Here is a 20,847-nt window from a genome sequence, read left to right on the forward strand (position 1 = left end):
AACACTGGGACTTTACAACGTTTGTTTCCTCCGGATGATGTCATGAAAATTCAGTCTTTTCCTCCCGCGCCGAATATTACGGATAAATATGTGTGGGCTTTCACCAAAGATGGCAAGTATTCGGTGAAGAGTGGAAATTGGCTCCTTAACTCTGAAATATCTGCTGGAGTAATAGTTAGTGAGGCGGTTCAAGTGGTGAATGAGCTCAAAGCACAGATTTGGCATACCAAAACAGAACCAAAGATACGCATGTTCTTATGGAGAGTTTTGTCTGGTGCTTTGGCGGTGGCGGAATGTTTGAGGCGACATGGAATTCAAATGAACCCTCTATGCTAGGAGTGTCGTATGGAGGATGAAACTATCGCACATGTGCTATTTGGTTGTACCCTTGCTACTAGAGTATGGGAGGCGGCTTTACTTCCATTACCACCACAGGGTTTCTCAACATCTATTGCAGATAATATGCATCACTTATTGCAGCTGATGAGTCGTGGGGACATACGGGAGGACTATCGGAATGCTATTCCTTGGATTCTCTGGGAGATTTGGAAAGCACGTAATGGATATATCTTTTCTGGGAGACTGCAGGATCCTCATGTGTTACTAGCTGGGGCGTTGGAGAACTCTGATCTATGGTTACGTCAACGAGTCAAGCAATTGGAAGCCAGTAATGTTGGTGACCAACGGGTAGCACTGAGACCAGACCGATGGAGGAAGCCATCACCGGGAACCCTGAAATGTAATATTCACTGTGCTTGGGTGAATGATCGTTATTTCTGTGGTGGAGCTTGGATTCTGCGGGATGATGCAGGGGAGGTTAAGTTTCATGCGCGGGATGCCTTTCCTCCAAGGGTGAATAGAATTTCTGCGGAGCTAGGCTGTATCCTATGGTGTTTACAAAGTCTTCGTACTCTACAGATATTCTCATGTGAAGTGTGGTTGGATTGTCAAGCTGCATTCTTGGCTTTGGAGAACCCTTTGAGCTGGCCAAAGTATCGATCTCAGGTGGAGAAGATCTCTGGCGTCATACAAGGAATGGGCAGGATCCACTTTAAATTTTATTCGATGAAAGCTAATTCCTTGGCTAGAGATATTGCTCACAGTGTCACCAGAGACGGCAGACTTTCTTCGTACTTATCCTTGGGTGGTCCTTCATGGTTACATGATCGGATAGAAGAAGAGAGAAGGCGCAGCTGAGACTAAGGATAGTGAAGAGTTTGATGAAGATGAGGCAAAGAGTGCAGTGGAGTTTTTTGTTAAGGCTTGGGTTATCATTACTAATGTTGTTATTTCATTGCGTTTTTGAGTTTCTGAACAATTGTTAGCCTGTTGGCTTTATTCTTTTATCAATCAAATATCTAGAGTTAAAAAAAAAAAAAAACTAAATAAATTTAAAAACATTCTTTTTTTCTCCCCCATTATATTTAAAAGCTTTCCAAAAGTTTATGCATATTTTTTACATATTATATTTTTTACAAATTAATTATTCTCATTTTTTTCTCTTTCTTTTAAGATCCATTTCAATAATAATTTTTATTTTCATCATTATCATTATTACTAAATTGCTATATGGATTAAATTCTGACATAATTTATATTTATTATAATTATATTATTAATATCTAATGATAGTAATAAAAATAGCTACAGCTTTAAAAGTTGTTGGTAAACAATCAGATTTTAACAGTTAAAGTTTTTAAAGTTTTTACAGTCAAAGCATCAACAGCCAAATTCTCTACAGCTAAAATTTTAAAGTCAAAGTCTCTACGGCCAAAAGTAACAGCCGTTACCAATCAGGGCCTCAATCAGGAATGAAGAACAAAGTCTAAAAACTGCCTAAATCATACTTTGTTAATATTGAATCTATACAAATAGCAAAATTAACATCATTTGTATAGTAAAAAACTAAGAATCAATTGGTTATTGTATTTGTTTGAAACAAATTAGCCTGAATTTAAACATAGGATATGGTGTACGTACATATATTATACTCATTCCCTTCTTTTATTGTTTCGGGAGAGAGAGATTTGTGATTTAAGACAGTAGAATTTATTTGAAAGTCCTTAGGGGAAAAGAAATCACAGCGAAGTTTGGAATTACTTTGGACAGTTAGAATCATCAGCCATTATGGAGCAGTAGCAATTTATTTTTGACTTTGGGTTTGCTCGACGTAGACATGCACCTTGTAAACATCTTTCATGGATGCAAGACTCTATGCACGATGCGTTACCATCTTTTTTCAAACATATCCCAGGTTGCGCTAACCTGCTTGGTACCCTCGTACAGTACCTCCTTGCATGTCCTTTTAGTATTCCTGATGACCGAAAAAAAAAGAAAAAAAAAATATGATTTCCGTTTGGATTGTTTTTAAAAAGTTACATTTTGCACTTGCCCTTCTTGCATAACAAGTTTTTCTTTGATCTCATATTTGAATATAAAAGATTAAATACATTTTTTATAAAATATATTTGCAATCTGACATAAACAAAAAACATAAGAAAAAAAAAAAAACACAGACGATAGTTAATCCCACATGTTGATGTTAGGAGTTAATCCCACATGTTCGTAGTTTTTCTGTAACAACTAATTCCCTAATTGAACATATGATATGTCTTCTCTGCGAGTAATTAATCTTACATGTTCCTAGTTTTGGTTTCATTTATGTCCCGTTGAAAATTTTAAAATTAGATGCAACTTGTAATAAAAGTCAAGAAATGTGAAGAAAAAAAAAGAACCAAAAATCTTGTCCAAACAATATATAAATACTAAGAAGAAGACTGCACTAGTTGTTTAAACAAGAAAGAACCAAACTACGCAGACAAAAAAGAAAAGAAAAAGAAAACAAACAATATGAGGATATTTTTATTGTTATTATTCATTCTATTTCAGAAAGGTTTCTCTCTAAATAATTCTAGAATTTCATCCTCAATGCCCCTAAAAATATCTATACAAAGACCCATCTTATCCCCTAAGAGTATTTTCAAGCTTGGTTTCTTCAAACCAGGCGTAGTAGGTGACCGTTGGTATCTCGGAATATGGTACCGAAGGTTCCCTAATGAAGTGGTATGGGTTGGAAATAGAGACAACCCACTCTCCAAGCCTATCGGAACACTCAAAATCTTCAAGAACAACCTCCACCTCCTTGATCAATACGGTAAGTCTGTTTGGTCAACCAATGGGACTACTAGCCAAAGTCTAAAGAAGTCGGTATTGACAGGAGAGCTTCTTGATAACGGCAACTTGATATTGCGATACTCTGAAACCGACGGCTCAAGTGGATTTTTTATGGCAAAGCTTCGAATTATCCGACTGACACATTACTCCCTGATATGAAAATGGGTTGGGATAAGAAGTCGGGTCTAGATAGGATATTACGATCATGGAAACACATCGATGATCCTTTATTCGTGAGCCTCCTGAGAGCTACATACGGAATAAGGGTGAGCCATTATTCCGAATTGGTCCGTGGAACAGTGTGAGTGACATAGACGCAATTGGAAATTTGGGGTACGGAACCGACCATCTCGTGGTGAGCAGTGAGGAAATCACGTTTTCATTCAGCAATAAAAATGGTAGTTAATTATTTCTCAATATTGCGACTGACTTTCAACGGACTACTGAACCTATCCACATGGATACCAAGATCAGGGGAACTGAAGAGGATATCGCATACGTTACCAAATGATGCGTGCGATGAGTACAACAAATGTGGGCCTAATAGTCTCTGTGACGTCATAAACACATCATTGACCTGTAGCTGCATTCACGGGTTTCAGCCGAGACGCCGAGAGGCGTGGGAACTAGAAAGCGGGTGTGTGCGGAAGACTCAGTCGAGGTGCTATGGAGAGCAGTTCATAACGCTACCGACCATGAAGCTACCGGATACAGAAAATTCAGTTGTAGACATGAACATGGGGTTGGAGGAATGCAAGAACAAGTGCTTAAATAATTGCAACTGTACTGCCTACGCGAATGAGAATATGGAAAACGGTGGATCAGGCTGTATTATTTGGGTAGTGGAGCTACTCGATGTACGCAAGAACAAAAATGCTGGTCAACACCTTTATGTTAAGATACAAGCCACTGATATGGGTAAGTTTCTTTCTCCAAAACTAGGCAAAAAAATCCAACTTATTTCATAAGACTCCAAACTATTTTTTTTTTTATTAAGGAATAATCATTGAAAAAAACACTGAATACGACACCGAGAATTTAGTCAAGCTAAGAATAAAAATTTCTTCTTACTGTAAAAGTTTTGGACCGTTTCAAATTTTCAATATTTTTTGTTGGGGTAATTTTCCTACTTTTTAAAAAAAAAATACAAGAAGTTTACTAATTTAATATTTTCTCGATGATGCCTATTTTTAAAACTATCTATTAATTAAAATGTCATACATAACCCATTATAGCTATATAGTAAGAGAAATAAAAATGGATATGGGATGTTGGATAACACAAGTCATATTAGATATTAAAAATAATATTAGGCATATATAGCAAATTAGCTCAAACTTATAAAAATGATGTATTGTTCAAAAATGGATACTGTAGGATCGTAACGTTTTACAAAATTCGTCCTTAACATAACAGAATACATTATATGTGGCAAACAAAAGTAACTTATTGCAACGGTCCAGCTGGGATGTGGTTAGAAAGTTGCAATAAAAACTTGTTTTTCTTCCCTTTTTCACTCATCAAGCAAGCCATGTGGGAAATTTGCAATTTGTGACTTTTTATTATTGTTGTTGGACTCGTCATTTTTCTTATCGTAAGTTTTGTTATACTGTTCTACGTTTGGAAAAGAAAAAAGAGGCCGCCAACAAAAGCAATTGCGGCACCTATTGGTATATTATTTGTGATAATCTCTTTTTTCTTAATTATTTTCTATTTTTGTCTGATAAAGATTGTTTTTCTTTTTTTTTTTTTCCTATTTTCAGGAGAATTACATTTTGAGCATAGGGAACTTGAAACAATTGTCTCGGCCACCCAAGGTTTTTCGGATTCAAATAAAATAGGAAAAGGTGGTTTCGGAATTGTTTACAAGGTACCTCTTAACATAAATAATCTATAATCTAATAGTACCTCTTAACATATCAATGCTAAGACTCCGTGTAATTTATAATATACATAATACATGTGTATATATAAATATATATACATTTATCAGGGAAGGTTACTTGACGGACAAGAAATAGCTGTGAAAAGACTGTTGAAGATTTCAACTCAAGGTGTTGATGGATTTAAGACTGAGTTAAGTCTAATCGCGAGTGTCCAACATGTAAACCTTGATATGAATACCTGGAAAACTCAAGCCTCGATACTTTAATATTTGGTTAGTGGGATCACATTTTAAAAAAGTTGTGTGTTCCAAAGTTACAAGGATACTGAAAAGAAACTAATTTTGATTTTGGTTGTGATTTTTGTTGAGGATAAGCTTGAATTAGCTTGAGCTTGAAGACATCCTAATCTCACCAAGATATGGTTTCCAAAGAGATTAGGATTAGGATAAATTAGGAGTTATCTAATTGTTATTTTAATTAAAGAAAATATTATGAATCTCTCTATATATAAGGAGTTGTTGAGTTGTAACAACACTTATGAGATTAGAGAGATTAAGGAGGCTTTAGTTTTGAGAAGTTTCTAAAGCAATAATACGAGAGTTATTCGTTAAAGTCTTGAGTTTGATTCAATATTTGGTATCAGAGCATCATTGAATCAAAAACACAAGAATTCGATTGCTTTTCTTTTCTGTTCTTGAGAGAAAAAAATCGTTAGCTAAAAGTTATTCAAACTAAGAGTCATGGGAGAGATCGTTGCTGCTACAAACTTGCCTAAGGAGACGAGTACCTCAACCCTTCACTGTCCGATGCTCACCACCACCAACTATACGGTATGGGCAATGAAGATGACAGTTATGTTAAGAGTTAATAAGGTATGGGAAACGATTGAAACAGGGGAAGCAGAAAGTGATAAGATCGATCTAGCAAAAGCTCTTTTGTTCCAGTCTATTCCAGAAACACTAACCTTACAAGTTGGTAATCTCGCCACTCCTAAAGAAGTCTGGGAAGCTATCAAGTCACGCTACGTCGGAGCTGAACGTGTTAAGGAGGCCAGATTACAAACCCTGATGTCTGATTTTGAGAGGATGAAGATGAAAACTACAGAAATAATCGACGACTTTGTTGGTAAGCTGTCGGAGCTTGCGTCAAAAGCAGGAGCTTTAGGCGTGAATATTGAAGAATCCAAGCTGGTGAAAAAATTCTTGAACGGTCTGCCGAGAAAGAAGTACATCCATATTATTGCAGCCTTGGAGCAAGTTCTTGACCTCAACAAAACAAGTTTTGTTGACATAGTTGGAAGACTTAAAACATACGAGGAGAGGATTCGTGATGAGGAAGATCAAGAAGAGGATCAATCGAAACTCATGTATGCAAGTAACTTTCAAGAAGGCTATGACCAAGGACGTGGACGTGGTACAAGGGGTGGACGCTTTCAAGGACGTGGAAGAGGTCGAGGTAGAAGTAACTATCAGAACAGGGACAAGTCCTTAATTGTTTGCTATCGCTGTGACAAGAATGGTCACACTATGCGTCAAACTGTCCCGATAGGCTACTTAAGCTTCAGGAACTACAAGACACAACTGAATCAGACAATCAAGATGTTGAGGATCTGCTAATGCATGAAGTAGTATTTCTTAATGAGAGGAAGGTGAAACCACGAAAGTATGAATCAGGCTTAGATGATGTATGGTATCTTGATAATGGAGCCAGTAATCATATGACTGGAAATCGAAACTACTTTACCAAACTCGATGAAACAGTTATGGGAAAGGTAAGGTTTGGTGATGATTCAAGGGTTGACATCAAAGGGAGAGGTTCGGTTTTGTTTGTCACCAAGTCGGGTGATCGAAGGATTTTGGCACAAGTCTACTGGATACCAGACCTTAAGAGCAATATTATCAGCCTTGGACAAGCCACATAGACAGGGTGTAAAGTCAGGATGAAGGATAACTATTTAACTTTACACGATCGAGATGGAAAGCTCTTGGTGAAAGCAAATAGAGCACATAATAGACTTTACAAGGTTCGTATGGAAGCTGAAAACAAGTGTCTGCAAGTAAGGGAAGCTCTGAATTCTACAAGATGGCATGAAAGATTGGGTCATATCAACTTTAAGTCGCTGGAAGCTATGGTGAGAAAGGAGTTAGTTAATGGATTACCAAGCATGAACGTGATTAAAGAAACATGTGCATCTTGCTTGGTTGGGAAACAAACGAGAAAGATGTTTCCAAAGACAACTGTTTTTCAAGCCGAGAGACCACTTGATCTGATTCACGGAGACCTCTGTGGTCCCATCACACATGCAACGGCTGCTCAGAATAAGTATATATTCGTCCTCATAGACGATCACTCTAGATACATGTGGTCAATGCTTTTAAAGGATAAAAGTGATGCGTTTGAGGCGTTTAAAAGGCTCAAAAGTCTCGCTGAGAAAGAAATTGGAGCAACAATCAAGATGTTTAGAACTGATAGAGGGGGTGAATTTGTTAATACTGAGTTCACAAAGTTCTGTGATGAATCAGGGATTCAAAGACAGTTAACAGCCCCCTACTCACCACAACAAAATGGTGTGGTGGAAAGGAGAAACAGAACCCTACTTGAGATGACAAGAAGCATCTTAAAACATATGGATGTTCCTAATTATCTTTGGGGAGAGGCAGTGAGACACTCCACTTATCTGATTAACAGGATTGCTACAAGAACATTATGTGATAAGACGCCATACGAAATGTTTAAAGGTAGGAAGCCAAACATTGAACATTTGCGAGTTTTTGGCTGCATCGGATACGCTAGGGTGGAATCACAACATCTAAAGAAGCTAGATGACAGGTCTCGTGCTCTTGTGTATCTTGGAACAGAGACTGGAAGTAAAGCATACAGACTCCTGAATCCTGCAACACGGAAAATAATTGTAAGTCGAGATGTGATCTTTGATGAGTCTAAGAAGTGGAGTTGGAACGAATCGCATTCTGAAACAGAGGTTCCAGGGTCTTTTACTCTGACCTTTGATAACTTTGGTAATAATGGTTTAAGAGAAACTGGTATAGTAGAAACAGAGGAGGTTAATGATTTTGAGAATGAAGTCGAGACATTGGAAGAACAGCAGCAAGAACAAGAGGTAGTAGTAGCTCAGCCAGTGCTAAGAAGGTCAACAAGATCTAGTGTGAGACCAGGATATCTTAGTGACTATGTTCTCTTGGCCGAAGAAGAAGGGGAACAACTCTTGATGTCTTTAAACGACGAGCCAAGAAACTTTGAAGAGGCAAAGGAACTTGAAGTGTGGAGAACAGCCTGCATCGAAGAGCTAAGCTCTATTGAGAAAAATAATACATGGAATCTGGTGGAGCTACCGAGTGGTGTTAAACCAATTGGTTTAAAATGGGTATTCAAGATCAAACATAATTCCGATGGTAGTATTAATAAGTACAAGGCACGCTTAGTTGCAAAAGGATATGTGCAGAAGCATGGGATCGACTTCGACGAGGTATTTGCTCTAGTGGCACACCTTGAAACAATTCGTTTCATCCTTGCCTTAGCTGCTTCTAACGGTTGGGAAGTGCATCATCTAGACGTGAAGACTGCTTTCTTACATGGGGAGCTTAGGGAAGAGGTTTTTGTTAAACAGCCAGAAGGTTTCATAAGAAGCGGATGTGAAAGAATGGTTTATAAGCTCAATAAAGCCCTTTATGGTTTGCGTCAGGCTCCACGAGCCTGGGATCATAAACTCAATCAAATTCTAAAGGAGTTGAGCTTTATACGCTGCACTAAAGAACCTGCGTTATATCGAAGACAAGAGAAGAATGATTTGCTAGTTGTTGTGGTTTATGTAGATGATCTCCTCGTCTGGTAGCAGTTTGAAGTTGATTCACGAGTTCAAACAGAGAATGTCTTCTAAGTTTGATATGAGTGATCTTGGAAGATTGACGTATTATCTCGGTATCGAAGTCTTACAAGAAAACACAGGAATTACTTTGAAACAAGAAAGATACGCAGCAAGGATTCTTGAAGAGTGTGGTATGAGTGATTGTAATGCAGTACAGATTCCAATGGATTCAGGAATAAAACTCTCTAAGGCTGTGGACGAACAGTCCATTGGTGAGAGCGAGTATAGAAGATGCATTGGCTGTCTCAGATATCTGATTCACACCAGACCAGATCTTTCATTTGCAGTTGGAATTCTTAGCCGTTATATGCATGATCCCAAGAAGAGTCATGGTGTGGCATTAAAGCATGTTTTGAGATATTTGCAGGGAACTACAAGATTTGGTCTCACATTTAAAAGAGGAAGTAGCTCTGGTTTGATTAGGTATTGCAACAGTAGCCACAATGTGGATGAGGACGACGGAAGGAGCACCAGTGGCCACATTTTGTATCTCAATGACTGTCCGATCACCTGGTGCTCACAGAAGCAGGAAACCGTGGCTCTGTCTTTTTGTGAGGCTGAGTTTATGGCTGCAACTGAGGCAGCTAAGCAGGCCATCTGGTTGAAGGATTTGCTTTCTGAAGTTATAGGAGTTGAGCCTGAGAGGGTAACTGTTCGGATATATAACAGGTCTGCTATAGCACTCACCAAAAATCCATTTTTCCATGGACGGAGTAAGCACATTCACAGGAAATATCATTTTATTCGTGAGTGTGTTGAGAATGAGCAGGTGGAGGTTGAGCATGTCCCTGGTGTTGAACAGAAGGCTGATATATTGACTAAACCACTTGCAAGGATCAAATTCAAGGAGATGAGAGACTATATTGGTGTACAAGATGTGTCAAAGAAGGACTTCAAGCTTATGGGGGTGAATGGTGAGGATAAGCTTGAATTAACTTGAGCTTGAAGACATCCTAATCTCACCAAGATATGGTTCCCAAAGAGATTAGGATTAGGACAAATTAGGAGTTATCTAATTGTTATTTTAATTAAAGAAAATATTATGAATCTCTCTATATATAAGGAGTTGTTGAGTTGTAACAACACTTGTGAGATTAGAGAGATTAAGGAGGCTTTAGTTTTGAGAAGTTTCTAAAGCAATAATACGAGAGTTATTCGTTAAAGTCTTGAGTTTGATTCAATAATTTTTTCTTAGACGAAACCCAAAGTTGTAAACTAAACTGGGAGAAGAGGGTCCAAATTATTAATGGAATCGCTTGGGGGCTTTTATATCTTCACCAAGATTCGCGGTATCTGATTGTCCACAGAGACTTAAAACCGAGTAACGTGTTACTTGATAAAGATATGGTTCCAAAGATATCGGATTTCAGGATAGGCAAAATCATTGATAAGAATAAGACAAAAGCTAACACCACAAAGATCATCGGAAGTTAGTAAGCAACCGAACTATCAACATCATCGTTAGTTCGTTACCTTTGGAAATTAATAAATCAACTTTACAAAAACTCACAATTGTGTTTCATGTTTCTGGCTTGACACAGCGGTTACATGTCTCCGGAATACGCCAAGAACGGAACTTATTCAACAAAGTCAGATGTCTTCAGTTTCGGAGTCTTGGTTCTTGAGATTATATGTGGAAAAAAGAACAGAGACTTTTATATAAACTCAGAGAACGAAGAGAGCCTTGATTTTCATGATCTCTTCTTAATATCGGTTATGATTAGCTAGCGAGCGTGTGGATCTTTTTGATATGGCTTTTGTTCTTGGACTGTTTGTTAGTCTACAAGTGTCTCTGTGTGTGAAACATGAACTGTAATTTATCTCTAGCTTAGGGAGTAGGATCTAGATTCTGTCTCATTATGATTTTACTGAAAATAAAACCTGATCAAAGATTTCATTCTTCGTCTTGCTCGATTTGTACGTAATTTTCGGTGTTTGTTCTCGATTTTTACTATAATTCTTGATTTTCATGATCTCCTTTATAATATCCGGTTATGATTAGCTAGCGAGCGTGTGATATCTTTCTCATCTTTTTGATATGGACTTTTAATTTGTTATTGAACTGTTCGTCTACAACTACAAGTGTGTGTGTCATTTAAATGACTCAAGTGTTGCCAGGGAGTCCGTTGCCTGTTTCAGGGTTGCTCTCAACCACCACCGGCGTGTCTGATCGTGTGACCCTTCCCTCAACCGCAACCGTTTATGATTGTGTGTTGACTTTTAGTATAAAACTATGTGATTCCAGTCTCTGATCGTGTGTGTTTATTAGCGACTCTTCCTAAGTTCATTTGCTAATCAAACATAATCCCGGTTTAGTAATTAATCAAACTTAATCTGCTTCTCTATTTTATTAATATGTGATGAATGTTTACTCTATAATATTAAACAATACTTACGAGACTGTTTACAAAAAAAAAAAAGTGCCCATGTGCAATAGGCAAATCACATTGATCATCTTATTGAGAAGTAGAACGAAGACGGATATTCGTCGTCAGTTGGGAAACTTCAGCACAAGTAATTAAATAAAAAATCTAACAAATCAACCAAAATATGTTCAAAACTTACTCAAATCTCTCAAAAACCAAAAAAAGAAAAGAAAATAGAAATAACTTTTTCCATTGTTATCTTCCATTTTTAATAAAATCTGCAAATATTTTATTTCTCAATCTAGTACCCATTTGGTGCACTTTTTTTTTGTTGATTTCATGAACATTTAGATGATGAACACGGTCTCTGTTGTGAGGGAGATCAGGAAATAAAACCTGATGAAAGATTTTGGTTTTGCTCTATACATAATTTTTGTGGGTTTGTTCTCGATTTCTACTAGAAATCTTGATTTTCATGACCTCTTTCTAATATCCGGTTATGATTAGCTAGCGAGCGTGTGATATCTTTTTCATCTTTTTAATATGAACTTTTAATTTGTTCTTGAGCTGTTCGTCTACAACTACAAGTGTGTGTCATCTAAATGACATAATAAACTCTTCTTTAAAAAATTTGAAAATTACACTTAATATTATAGTTATTTGAAAGCTAAATATTTTGAAATGAACTTATTCTTTTAATTACATAATCGATTTTTTAAAATGTTGATTTATTTTCTAAAAGCTCATAATATTTAATTATTTTATTACACTTAATAATTTTTAGAATAAATTAAAATTATGTAACTTATATTCAAATTTTCAGTAAAATATTTAATATATCGAAATATATATTTATTTTTCAAAACATTTTATTGATTGAAAAAATAAAAAATTATTAGTGAATTATATATATATATATATATATTTATAACTATTATTATCTGAAATTTTACTTAACATAAATCCAAAAAAATAATTCTAATTATTTTATTTATATATAAATTTTTTTGAAAGTAAATGACTAAATAATATCAGATACTTTAATTATTACTTAAGGGGATATTATATTTATTTTATCTGAATTTTAATTTTTTGTTATTGATTAATATTATATATATTAAATTAATTCATCATTTTCTTAAAAACATTTAGCAAAATTTAGAATATCTACTTTACACAGTATTTTTAGAAATAGTTTGGTCAAATGAATTAATTTAGTTATATTTTATTTATTTTAAATATTTTAAATAAAATTTTAATTAAGAATAAAATAGTCATTTTGTGCCATATATAAGATACAATTCAAAAATTTTAAAAATTTAGTATAGATTTCAAATTTACTACTAAAATTAAAGTATGTATTCAAAATTTTACGGTCAAAGTAAAAGAAACCTAGTCCCTTCTATGGACGCCAAAGTAGTAGAGCAGCCACGGCAGAAGGATGGGATGGAGAAGAAGAGGAAGAATCTTATTCCTCCGTCGTCGTTGTCATCACTTCCAAATGAAATCCTTTTGAGCTGTTTAGCTCGCATCTCGAGATATCACTACCGCTCCTTCTCTTTAGTCTCCAAGACCCTCCGCTCTCTCATATCTTCCCCAGAGCTCTATCAGTCTCGCTCCTGGATTGGAAACACAGAGCCTTACCTCTACTTATGCCAACGCTTACCCCCTTATGATCGCTGGTTCCTTGTTAATCAAACCATAGTCACCAACGGCCGTATTAAGGATGATGGGTTGAGCTTATCACCCATAGCACCTTCTCCCTCTGCTCCATCCAAGCCGTCCGCTGTAGCCGTAGGTTTCGAAATCTACCAAATGGGCGGAACCATTAACGACGACAAGCGGCCATCCTCGGCCGTTCATGTGTTTGATTGTCGGACTCACACGTGGCGGGATGCTCCTAACATGTTGGTGGCAAGGAAACGCGCCAAGTCTGCTTTTATAGACGGCAAGATTTTTGTTATTGGAGGAACAAAGGACTCAAAATCCTCCTCCATGAACTTGGCTGAGGTTTACGATTTAAACTCTCAGACTTGGAAGCCACTGCTTAGCCCTTGTGATGACGCTAAAGTTCAGCTTCGTAGAGGACAACTTTACGTTAATAGTAAGCTTAAAACGTGTGAATATGATTCAAAACAAGGAAGATGGAAGGATTCTCCAAAGGCGAGTTTGAGCAAAGGACCTTGGTGCATTATAGAAAATGTAAACTTTAGTGTTTTTGGGAGTGGGTTAATGTGGTATGACTCAGAGCGTAGTGACTGGTTCGTGGTTAAGGTTTTGGAAAAAAATTTCTATTTAGTGTGGTATTTACTGTCCTAGATTAGCTAACTATTGTGGGAAACTCGTAATTCTACGGGAGCTTCTCATTCCAGTGCAGCCATGGCAGGGGCAAATACCTTTCTGCCAAAAAGACAAGAAGAGTATTTGGTGTGAGGTAATTAGGTTGGAGAAGCGCCTCGGCTTTTCTGGATTAGAGATTTGGGGGATACTTGAACAGTCGAATGATGTGCTTACACTCCACATATCATATAAGTTCTTGAGCTGTATCACCCTTTGATTAATTTGTAACAAAGGCAATCACTGAGAAGGCAATCATGGATGGATGGTGAGTATCTCGATTTAGTCTCTATAAAGTTCCTGTAGTTTTTCTTTCTGCATATTAAATATATGTAGTCTATGAATGGCTAAATTCAGTTCCATGGAACCTCTCACACACTCTTATGCTCTGTTTCTATACTCTGTTTTAACAGAAGCATGGAGTTACTCTCTCTGTCTCTCTTGTTCTTTGATAAAAACAAAAAACGTTTTGGAAAGAGAGAAGAGAGAGTTGTCTACTTTTCTTACAACACCATACAAGCACCAAAATGCTTCACAACAATGTTGATAATTCTGTCCGTGCATGCTCCACAGAAAAGAATACAATAAATACAAATTCTTTTTTTGGTTGTTTAAAACTTTAAATGTTACATATTTGTCAACAAATGGAAAATATTTCACAAAAGTTTGCAAAAACAGAGACATAAATAAGCCCACGTTACAACATAAGAAACAGAGAAAACAAAGTTTGTGAATGAGTGAAGCCCATGAGATTCGATCTACGAACAGAACACCACCTATTCAGCATTCCTCCTAACTTTGAATCAAGAGAGAAATATGCTGCAAGAAAATAAAAAACAAAGGGAGCTTAGTGTTATGACTTAATAGAGTTAGCATATTTGTTATTTTTTACATACCTAATTAATACCTTACAGAAAACACTAAAGTTTAGTGTTTTTAAGAGTAAGTTAATGTTGTATGACTCAGAGCGTAGAAACTGGTTTATGGTTAAGAAGTGTAGTATTTACCGTCATTGGTTAACTAACTAATAGATTGGGGCGGCTTCCACAATTCTCCTTTCTTTTCGGATTTTTTTGTCTCGTCAAAATATTTTTATGTCAGCGGATACAAAAGTGGAAAGTTAAACCCTGACCTTAAATCCCCAAGCTCAATAGTCCGGTTCTAGTTCGTGGCGTGGTGAACATCTCAGACCATCTTTATCAATTTGAATCTTACAATAAAACCCATATCTTTCTTGTCATCTCACCACATCGTTTTACCTTTTAAAAGCTCCCAAAGTCTCTACCACATAATGCTTGAAATAACAAATAGATGTCGTTTTTAAGAAATAAATTTATCGTCTAGAAAATATATATCTCAGCGAAGCAATTAAGCAATGGGCAGTCTTTATATTATCACTCCAATGTCTAAGCCCAAGTCAAGTCCTCATTAGTATGATATTGTCCGTTTTGGGCTGAAATGGCAAAGCCCGCACGGATTTATTATTGGACTCCTTCCCAAAAAGACAAACCAACAATATTACCTCTCAAACCAAGAACCACAAACCTTAGGCCTCCCTTTCAGCGAAATCTTGTCACCATTGATTCAGTGTTTCCTTATTTACAAGGTATCCTTCTTATTGTGTCACATAGAGGGGCTTCTCCCACACGGATCACTAAGCCTATATCTGCCTATTAGGTCCACTTATTTCAACCTAGGCTCTGATACCAATTGTTGGGCTTTCTAAACCCAAGTCAAGTCTCCATTGGTATGATATTGTCCGTTTTTGACAGAGATAGCAAAGCCCGCACGGATTTGTTATTGGGCTTCTTCCCAAAAGGCTTCACACTAAGTAGGTTTGGACTTAACTTATATATTAGAAACTTATTTTCTAATCTTCTGATGTGGGACGTTGGTTTGTACCCAACAATATCCAAGTCTCTAAATAAAGCTAATCAAACCTCTCGACTTTTGGGGATGATTCAGTTTAAACACAGTAGAAATTAAATTGTACTAAGTCTATATAGATATAGAAACCATATGTCTCTATGAGACAGTATTTTTTTTTTCAAACCTACCTGGATGGTGAACATAAAAGTCTTCCGGATGGATCAATTGATAGAACTTGTCAGTCCACGGTTCAACTCATTAATAATTATTATATGCTACAAGAAAATAAAAATGAAAGGTTCTCAAGCTTAAAAAAAAGGAAGAAGAAGCTAATAAATATCTTCAAATAAGTAATAATCGACGTAATCTCTTCAATAATCCACCAATTTCTCATCTCCTTTCTCTTGAGAAATCGTCACATCTTCCACCCAATATTATTGACGAGATAACCAATTTTCTTACATTTGACATGTATATCCTATTATATTAATTGAGAAGTACAAGTATGAAACTAACCTTAAAATGTGTAAAAAATTACATTCAATTGTCATTAGAAAAAAATAATTAAACTTAATTAGCTAATTTAAATAAATATAATTAATTAAAAATAAAAAATACTTACAGATCAAATATTTAAAAATCTAAAAAATCTAAAAAAAATCTATAAAAAAATATTTTATCTCTCTCATAAATTATGGACGAAATTACTAATTTTTTTTAAATACATAAACCAATCCGAATTTTAAAAACTAAGATTTTATATCCAAGTATACAATACAATTATTTTTAATAATTAAATTTGAAGATTTTGTTAAGTTTTCAAATTATGATTCTCCTATCATCTTTATTTTATTTTATTTATAAATTGTTTAGAATTTTCATATAATACTTATAATTTGAAATGCATATTTTTTTCCATATGTTGTGATTTGAATTTTTTTAAACGAAGATATATTACTCATTGTATGAAAATGTGTGTTTTAATTTCCACATTGGCAGGTTGGTAAAACTAAATTTATATAAATGATAAATTAATAATTTTTATTTGCTCACAATTATAATATTAAAATTATTATTTTATATTTCGCAAAATAATGATGCAAATACAACAAACAAACAATATAAAACTGTAATAATACGTCAAAAATAAATTACTATAATATTCTAAAATAATTATAATTCAAATAGACTAATAGATTTACATAAAAATTTAAAATAAATATTATCTCAAACAAAATAACTTTAAAAAAAAAACAACAATTTTTATTATTATATTATAATTTTTTTAAAAAATGTTGATCCGTACTTTAAGTACGGGATATATCCTAGTGTTTGTATATGAAAAAAACTACTATTCTTAAATGTCACATTTCTTTTAGCTAGAAGGTTCCATAAGTTTTGACGATGGCTTGTAAGTTTTGGGTTCCTCTTTGGTTTTTTTAATAAAATTTCAGATGAGAGAAAAAAAAAATTAAAAAATCAATCCGTGGTCGTCAAAAAAAGTTAAAACATATGTTCCCTTCGTATAACAATATGCAAGCAATCACAATTCTCAATTCGTGGTCATGTAAAATTTATATAATATGCATGCATACAAGAAGATTATACACATTAGAATCGTGAATAACAAATAAATTGAAAATAGTTGCTAAAAATTGAAAAAAATAAGCTGAACAAAATTGGATTGAATAATTTTCAACTCATTCATCTCTTGAACAAGTTGAACATTTTTACTGTAAGATTAATTTGGGTGCAAATGGTGATTAACAAACTGAACCAGCTGAATAAGTTAGATGGGCTGAATAAAAATAAGCTGAACTATCAAAATGAGTTGAAGAAACTTAATGAGTTGAATAAGTTGCAGAGAAAGAAATTAGTATGTTAGATGGTGACTATTAAGTTGAAAAGCTGAATACAAAAATATAATATTAATAATATATCTACAATAGTATCTGAAATTATATATCATTCAATTATATATTTAAATATAAGAAATACTTTTTTTAGAAAAACTAATATATTATTAATTCTTATTTGGAAATAAATATTTTATTACAAAATATAAAATAAAATCTAAAGATGCTGACGAGAACTACAATTATTTATGAAAAAGGTATGTTTAGCTCATAATTATTTTTTCTCAAATAAACAGTGATGAGCGATATATATATAGGATCTGATTTTAGTTTTGATTTTAATCAATAAAAATATGAATTATTCCAAAGAGTTTAAAATTGAGCTGATTTTGCATACTTGAATATTTTTTATTCTTAACAAATAATGCTAATTAAAATTATTTAGTTTAATGTTTAACATTAATTAATGTCAAAAAATTTGCAAACAAAAAAATATAATTAGTTAGTGAACGTAGGATTGGTTTGTTGCATATTTCAAAAAGTATATATATATATATAATTAAAAACTATAAATAAAATTTTAAAAACAGATTTTTAAACTCACAATATTTGATTTTCCTAGATTATCGAAATAATAATCTAGATTTCCACGATTGCAATTTTTTTTTAAAGCCAAAAATATTAATTCAAACATGTAAATTGAATAAATATAATTAATTTTTTAAAAATTTTTTCATCTCGTTCAATCTGTTCATCTCCTATTTTGAGGTTAACAATTTTCAGCCAAAAAGTGATATTTTCCAGCTCCAGAGTGGGACCTAATAAATTTGAGTTGAAAATATATTTATAGTGATTTTTTGGCTGAACAAAGTTGAAATATATGTTCAACTCATTCAACCTGGTTGGAAAGTACAACCATTTGCATACTTAATTTTTCCAATCTTTTAAGTTGAATGGATTGAATACTTTTTTTTCAACTTCTTCAACCTCTTACATTCAAATGGTGAAAGTTGGTTAAATAATTTTTTTTTTCAAATCTTTCAACCCTTTCAATTTCGCAACAATTTGCACTCAAAATACACGTGTTCGGTGGAAACGCGTCATAGACACTAGAATCGTCGTGATTATTATTTGCTATACTCATGAGAGACAGAGATCACAAAGACACATTAATTATACATTAATTATTACATGTAAACTATTTTTGGCCTCAAATTTTTTAACATAAATAAGAAATGACCACTATTGTTATTATATATCAAGAAAATAAATAAAAAAGGTCTTATTGTTTCTTCTCCTTCTTCTTTACTTGCACCCCAATATATATCCCCTCCTCACTCTGTCTCCGCTTTGATAATAAGTTTCTAAAAAAAAAATCTCTAAAAGTCAAAATTTTCTTGTAAAAATCTAATGAAGTTGCAAATGAAGTCAACGTTAACGACGACCGTGGTGATTAACAACGAAAGGGATTAGAACGTGGTAGTGGCGGTGACTGATTCAGTCTCGTTTCCTCGTGAGTGGGTGAGGAAAACGAAGTTTCTCTATGCCAAACACGTCCCGAACCTTCAGGTTTGTGAGGAATTTAATATATCAAGAAAAATTGTTACATAATAATTTCATGTTAATTATTTATCTTAAAATGAATAAAAAATAAAAGTAAAATAGAAAATACGCGATATATCTTAAGGATGACAAGTAGAATTGAAAATAAAATTATACATCTTGATGTTCATAATATAAGAATAATATATGTAGTACTAATATCCCAAAAAAAAAATAAGAACAATTTAGGTGATAGAAAAGTTAAATATTTCATTATATTCTAAAACAAAAATATCATATATATATAGAAAAGTTAAATATTTCATCATATTTTAAAACAACAATATCATATATATATATATATCATATATATATATATTATACACACATGTTAAACTTCTTAGGGGGATTTTCAAAAATACATTTTTTCTATGTCACTTTTCAAAAATACCCTTTCATGGTGTCTATCTCTTTTTAATATATAAAATGATTAAATTCTAAAAACCCTAAACTTTAAATACTAAATCCTAAAAACCATATCCTAAATATAAAATAGAGAACCCAAACCTAAAAAAAAATTCTAAAAATTAATTTAACATATTGTAATTGTGTAAAAGAGGGTAGAAATGAAAATGTTCAAAAGGGGTATTTTTGTAAAGGAGTATGTCAAAAAGATTATTTATAACAAATTCTCAACTTTGTTCTTATAAACATAATATCATATGCTACACACATGTTGAACTCTTACATAAAATATATAAAAACAAAAATGCAATAATTAAATATTAATATTTTTTATTATTTATTTTATTTTTAATTATCATTAATCATTCATTAGGATCTATATATATATATCACCAATTATATAAATTATAAGGGAAAAAATAAAGAAAAAATAGAGAAGATAAATTGAAGATTTGACATATATTCATGTAGATCCACACACCTAGGTTTCAGGAGCTATATTAAACTCACCTCGTTTGTTATAGTTAGATTCTATCCCCTATCAATTATATTAAACGAGAAGTGAAAACGTCTCACATTCAATCTCAGCAAAATTTTACCATTATACCATTAATGAAATTGGCCTTGAAGTTGAAATATTTTGCCCCTGAACGTAAATTTACCTATTTTTCGCATTAAAAATAAATCAAAAATCGATTTAGAAATAATCTAATTGCATAAAAAGTTATTTGCAAAACTAGAATTTGTTAATTTAATCCCTAAATTTCCTGGAAAACACCCCTTTTATAACTATAGTTCTGTTTTATACTATAAATTCTACAGAATTGAGATAATTAATGGGCTTAGATTGTTTATAGATTAATGGGCTTCTGTAGGAAAAAAAAAACCGACGACAATACAACTCCTTACTGGAAACCCTAAAAAGATATATCATTTACAACTATAAATACAATGCTATCGTTTGCTTTCACCATAACTCAACAAAGAAAAAAAAGAAAAAAACTCTCTTCTCTTGAATTTATAGTTTTATCAATTTCAATAATTCTTTAATCATGTTCTCAAATTTATATTTGTATTCCGATCTTGATGTTTTTTATGATTCATCAACTGATCCTGTTTATTTTCCTGTTCATATAGTGGTTTCTTGGAAAGCAAGATCTAATAATCATAACGCTTTGGTTGTTGTTGGTTCACCTTACAAAAAGGTATAATATTGTGCTTTTTTGGTAGAGGTTTTACGTTTAATTCTTTAACCATGTTCTCAAAAACAACTCTCTTCTATTGAATTTATAGTTTTATCAATTTCAATAATTCTTTCATCATGTTCTTAAATTTATATTTGTATTCCGATCTTGCTGTTTTTTATGATTATCGATTGATCCCATTTATTTTTCTGTTCATATAGTGGTTTCTTGGAAATCAAGATCCAAAAATCATAACGCTTTGGTTGTTGTTGGTTCACCTAACAAA

The 20,847-nt window shown here is 33.5% G+C and overlaps 1 protein-coding gene and 1 pseudogene across 1 annotated transcript; both read left to right on the forward strand.

Annotated features, from left to right (window-relative positions):
- The first annotated feature begins 345 nt into the window (after positions 1-345).
- On the forward strand, positions 346-1,197 carry LOC147943746 (uncharacterized). The gene has a single exon (XM_087512348.1). It carries the CDS (start codon positions 346-348, stop codon positions 1,195-1,197), a length of 852 nt encoding a protein of 283 aa, XP_087368474.1.
- A 1,652-nt stretch (positions 1,198-2,849) lies between these two features.
- On the forward strand, positions 2,850-12,984 carry LOC147943747 (receptor-like serine/threonine-protein kinase SD1-8; annotated as a pseudogene).
- The last annotated feature ends 7,863 nt before the right edge of the window (positions 12,985-20,847 follow it).

The sequence above is a fragment of the Camelina sativa genome, chromosome 5 (genome assembly GCF_030686135.1).
Source record: "Camelina sativa cultivar CO46 ecotype springtype chromosome 5, ASM3068613v1".
Lineage (NCBI taxonomy): Eukaryota > Viridiplantae > Streptophyta > Magnoliopsida > Brassicales > Brassicaceae > Camelina > Camelina sativa.

Coding starts and splice junctions, on each gene's coding strand:
- LOC147943746 (XM_087512348.1), top strand. CDS start 346: ATGGAGGATGAAACTATCGCACATGTGCTATTTGGTTGTACCCTTGCT.